Raw genomic sequence first — 5,833 nt, 5'->3', positions numbered from 1 at the left:
TGATTAACTACAATCATTTGAAGCTGACTCAGAGAACTCTGTGATTTTAGAAAAAATAAAAGTCAAATGTAGACACGTCTTTAAAAGACCCTCCTCCTCCCCACCACCCCATGCAGCTGCAGTCAGCACACTCCCACCCCATCTGCGTGATTAATACTGATTTTTTGCGCAAACTACAAATTTTGGACGCTCATTAAACGCATTAAACGTCTGAAGGGGTTGACATGTATGAACTTAATCCCGGGCTGGTCGGAGCCGAGCTGCAGGTGGACATGTTCGCTGCACCTCACTTTAAAAACAGTCAGCTGATCCGTCCAGTTTTGTTGCGCTCGTGACGTGAACACACAGGGGGAAATGCTGTGAAGTGCTTTTAGAAATATAATAAATATAAAATACGACATAATCCTCGGTGGAAAATAGTCCAGGAGACGTGTGCGTTCCCAAGAGGTGTTCACCTGCAGCTGAGTGAAGCTGACCCCCCACCCACAGAGAAAGGGGGAAAAAGGCAGTAATTATTGATAAGGTAGTAAGCATGCTGTGGCTTCACCTGTCACATTTTATTTTAAAGAAAGAAAAAGTAGCTTACAAAGCTGTCGCATCGGTGCTACGTGCAGCAGAGCTGCGCGTCTAATCTCACACACGTCTTCCTATCTTTGTGGGGACCACACACAGCTCTCAGCCTCACTCTGCGCTGTTTTTTCCCCCAAGTTTGGCGAGAGGTGGATATGGAGGGTCGCAAAAAAATAGCTCTCGACTTGACCTGGCCTTATTTAAATAAAAATGACTACATGCCGTGAAATTCTTAGAGGGGCGGCTGTCTTGTTGGCGGGGGGCCGCCCCGCCTGTATAATGGTAGAGGAAACACTGCCAGCAGCAAAGCAAACATGATAGTTGATGATATTTTAAAAGTGCCAGAAATACCAGCAGAAACTGCTTGGTCAACCAAACCAGTGTAAAACAAGAACACCAAGAAAAACTTTAGAGCCACTTTTTTGGTCCATAAATAAAAAAAATAATTTTCTGTTTGTTTGGTCAGTGGCACTTCTTATACATACAACTAAAAATAGGAACACAATGTGTGTTATTTATTACAGGCTGCTTCAAACAAAATGCCTAAATCCTAATTCAGAATATCCAGAGTTGTAAAGTAACTAAGTACAAATACTTTGTTACTGTACTTAAGTAGAAATTTAGGTTATATGTACTTTACTTGAGTAATTATTTTTCTGCATACTTTTTACTTCTACTCCTTACATTTTTACACAGTTATCTGTACTTTCTACTCCTTATATTTTTTATAAAAAGTAAGAAGTAGAAAGTCGTTACTCCTATTTCATTTCAGCTTGTTATTGTTTAAAAACTCTTATCCTGATAAACTGTGCCTCCTGGATCGAGTGAATTTAATTGTGGTTGGATGAGAAGTATAAATATATATCATGCTGATACTGTATTTAGTTTGGATACAGTTAGTCAAAGCTGCACGCCTTTAGAAAAAATATTTTTTGAATAGGTCGCCTCTCAATAAATGTATTTTGGAAAATCTAGCCACTCATTTTTACTCCATGCTTTTACTTTTATTACTTAAGTACATTTTATTTCAGAAATTTACTTTTGATACTTAAGTACAAAATAAATCAGATACTTTTAAGACTTTTACTCAAGTAATATTCTTAGAGGAGACTTTAACTTTTACCAAAGTCATATTATGATAAGATACTTGTACTTTTACTCAAGTATCACTTTCAGGTACTTCATACAAGACAATATATTTTCTGTCACTGTTCATCCTTCGAGTTTAGAACTTGTTTGAAAAGCTCTTGGGTTAGAGGTTTACACTAAAAACAACTTACACAGCTTCTCTTTAATCACTATTTGATTATTTTCGATTAGACAACAACTTTGATCAAAATAGATTGTTTGATCACTTTGTCACATATTTTTTTTATGATTTAAAAACAGAAAAAATGGAAAATATTTTAGATGTGTGTTTTTGTGTTTTGGGTGTTTAGAACGGCTCTGCCAAATCAGCCCCAGCTCTCCCCACAGAGTGGCTGATCTACGATGAGATGAGCAGAGGTCACAGGATGGCGAGTGTGCGCTGTTGTACCCTGGTGACTTCCATCACGGTGGCCATATTTGCTGGTTCTACCAAATCTATCTGTTCCGGCCTGCATGAACCAGCTGAACAGAGAATGAATGGTAAGAAAAATAAGCAAGTCTCTGTATAAACATCTGTTTTAGCTCAACAACTACTACTGCCAAATTAACACTTTATATAAATGCAGTCAATTAATCAATGAAGCAACATTTGCTTATTTGTAGCTAGGGCTGGGCGATATGGCCTAAAATCAATATCACGATATATTGACCAGTTCACCTCGATAACAATAAATGCAAGATAACTCTTACCACCCACCACACACACAAGTACACGGTATAATATAATCATAACACTTATTTACCGTTATTTTACCAGACAAGTCCCAATGAGATCTCAGATCCCTTTTTCAAGGGCGGCCTGGAACTGAAGGCAACCTATTGTACATGTTTTGGGGGGGTGGGGAAAACCGGAGTACCTGGAGAAAAACGACGCGAGCACGAGGAGAACTTGTAAACTCCGCACAGAAAGATCCCAGGTCCGAACCGGGGATTGAGCCCAGGACCTTCTTGCTGTGGAGCGTCGGTGCTAACCACTGAGCCGTCGTGCTGCCTTTTTAACATTATACACCAGGAGTCCCCACCCCCCGGACTCCGGTCCGAATCCGGACCCTGAGACGATTTTGTCCGGACCGCAAAGCATTTTGTAATTTACTACATTTATTTTACATTTTATTCTGGCCAACAGCAGCGCCTGACTTTTGAACAGACGCAGCAAGCAGCTATATGCGGGTCTTGGGGGTCCTAACAAGGGTTGCTAAGCTCGGGCGCGCTCAGACACAGCTAGCTAGTTGGCGGTACATGACTTGATGATGCACAGACGAGTAAGTAAAAGAAGATGGCTTTGTCAAAAATACGTAAAGTGGACTATGAAAATCGCTCATTCAAAGATGAATGGACGGAAGCATACGCTTTCATTTTACCCCCGTCAAGTCTACGGCCAGTCTGCCTCATATGTTCTGAATCCYTCGGTCTCATAAAGAGCGGAAATCTAAAYCGYCATTATGAAACAAAACATAAGAACTTCAACCAAAGCTATCCACCTGGTTCTGACYGTAGGAGAAGGAGAATAAATGAACTGCAGGGACAGTATGAGCGAGCTACACGGCTGATAACACAGTCACTTACAGCACAACAACGAGCATACGAGTGTTCACTGCGAGTACAGTGGATTTTAGGAAAACACAAAAAGCCTTTCACAGACTCTGAAATGATCAAAGAGTGCATGGAAGCTGTGGCAGAAACCCTTATAGATGGATAAGAAGGACAACAACTTAAAGAAAAGGTCAAACAAATACCAATGTCAGCCACAAGCACAACAAGGAGAGCAGAGTTATTATCCCAGGATGTACAGAACCAGCTCGACGGTTCCATTCAAAGTGCTCCCTGCATAGCGTTGGCAGCTGATGAATCAACAGATGTTAATGACAATGCCCAGCTTTTGGTATATGTCAGATTCTATCACGAAGAGAGTAAAAGTTTAGTGGAGGATGTTTTGGGCATTACATCATTAAAAACCCACACCAGAGAAGACATTTACTCAGCAATAAAAGAAATGTTAACTACAAGAGGGATCAATCTGAACAGTGTTGTCTCTATTACCACTGGTGGTGCACCTTCAATGATAGGGTGAGAAAAAGGAGCAGTTTCTCAACTAAAAGAGAACAACCCAGACTTATTATCATATCACTGTATTATCCACCTGTCTGTTCTGTGCTCATCACTCTCAGAGGAGTATGGAGTGGTAATGAATACAGTCACTAAACTTGTTAACTTTCTCCGTGCTTCTTCATCTCATCAGCACCGCCTGCTTTGTGAGTTTTTAAAAGAAGTGAATGCAGATGCCAATGACTTGCTCTTGCACTCCAATGGTAGATGGCTAAGCAAAGGCCGAGTGCTGGCACGCTTCTGGGGGCTACGACATGAAATCAAACAGTTTTTGTCCCAACAACAAAGTCACAAGGCCAGTGAGTTCTTGCAGTTTCTGGAGGACAAGAACAACATGGAGAAAATCGCTTTTCTTGCAGACATTACAGCACACCTCAATGACCTCAACTTGAGATTACAAGGAAAGAACAATTCTGTGTGTGACTTGATAACAGATGTCAAGTCTTTTCAGAGAAAACTCGACATTCTGAAACAGGATCTCCAGCAGGACTGTACACATTTTCCCTCACTAAAGGAAATCCAGGGTGCTGCTAATATTAACTCACAAGATGCTTTTGTACAAAAACTGATTGAAAACTTCAAAGATCACTTTGATGGCTTCGTTTTGGAAGATCAGCTCCACCTTTTCGTAAAGAATCCCTCTCTACTGAAAAATGTCATCACATTCACACAGGAGGCCACACATGTCTACAAATGGGTGGATGTGGGTTCTCTGCAAATGGAACTTATAGATTTGCAAGCTGATGTACTGTTAAGAGCAATATGAAGCTTCTGATCATACTACCTTCTGGATCCAGACTGTGCCAAAGACTAAGTTTCCAGGACTTACCAAAGTGGCAGTGTTTACCCTAACCATGTTTGGATCCACATACAGTTGTGAGTCAGCCTTCTCAACTCTTAACATGATTAAAAACAAATTTCGCTCACAACTGACTAATGAACATCTGCATGCATGTTTAAGAATTGCCTTGACCCCGTTCCAGCCAAAATTTAAGATGCTGGCTGCAAATGTTCATGCAAATTTCTCCCACTGAAGTGAGAGCCATAACTGTTGTGCACCATGTTTTAAGTTGCATTGTGCTGACTCTTGAGTTTGTCAAAAATATGTATTAATATTTACAGCACAGTTATCATTCACTAAATGTTGCTTGGGTTTTTACGTGAATTGTTTTCACCTTTATGATGGTTTGTGTGCAATAGATGTTGCGAAGGTTATTGCCAATATGTAATGTTATTTTTTTGTGTAACGTTGGTACTTAAATTGTGTTGCACTTTTCTGTTCAGCAGATGATTTGATGAGCATATGAATGATTATTCAGTAGCTAAAAAAAACAGTTGTCAGTCTTCTCAACTGTTATGATTAAAAACACATTCCTCTCACAACTGACAAATATCTGCATGCGTATGTAAGAATTGTCTTGACCCAATTCCAGCCAAAGTTTAAGATGCTGGCTGCAAATGTCCATGCAAATATCTTCCACTGAAGTGAGAACCATGACTGTTGTGCAATGTTTAAGTTAAGTTTGTAACAAATGTTTACAGCCCAGTGTTCAGCACCTTAATGATGGTTTGCATGCAATATGTTGGAAAGATTGTTGCATATAGGTAATGTTATTGTTTGTTTTATATATTTTTTAATTGGATTGCACTTTTCTGTTCATCAGATGATTTAGTGGGCATATGAATGATTGATTATTAGCTTAAAAATTATACTAGTAATTAAAAGTTAAATAAAAATGAAATATGAAAAATGTTTTGATGACTTGAGTCAGATATAATCATACAATTATTTAACCATCTCCATAACTTTTCAGTGCAAACACATTGTGTATGTACAGTGAGTAAAATAAGTATTGAACACGTCAACATTTTTCTCAGTAAATATATTACTAGAGATGTTTGTAACAACCCAAGTGATCCATACATACAAAGAAATCAAACCACAAATGTCCAGAAATGAAGTTATTTGAAATAATGTGGAATGGCACAGGGAAAAAGTATTGAACAC

At 39.2% G+C, this 5,833-nt stretch overlaps 1 protein-coding gene across 1 annotated transcript in view; it reads left to right on the top strand.

Annotated features, from left to right (window-relative positions):
- ythdc2 (YTH domain containing 2) overlaps positions 1-5,833 on the top strand; it is a 47,640-nt gene that overhangs the window by 29,350 nt on the left and 12,457 nt on the right. Inside the window, exon 25 of the mRNA XM_014002769.1 lies at positions 2,010-2,199. Coding sequence (XP_013858223.1) covers positions 2,010-2,199 — 190 coding nt within the window. The remainder of the gene's footprint in view (positions 1-2,009; positions 2,200-5,833) is intronic.

Source organism: Austrofundulus limnaeus, unplaced genomic scaffold (assembly GCF_001266775.1).
Source record: "Austrofundulus limnaeus strain Quisiro unplaced genomic scaffold, Austrofundulus_limnaeus-1.0 Scaffold15, whole genome shotgun sequence".
NCBI lineage: Eukaryota > Metazoa > Chordata > Actinopteri > Cyprinodontiformes > Rivulidae > Austrofundulus > Austrofundulus limnaeus.
Note: the sequence above shows the minus strand (reverse complement) of the source record. Positions and strands in the feature narration are given on the sequence as shown.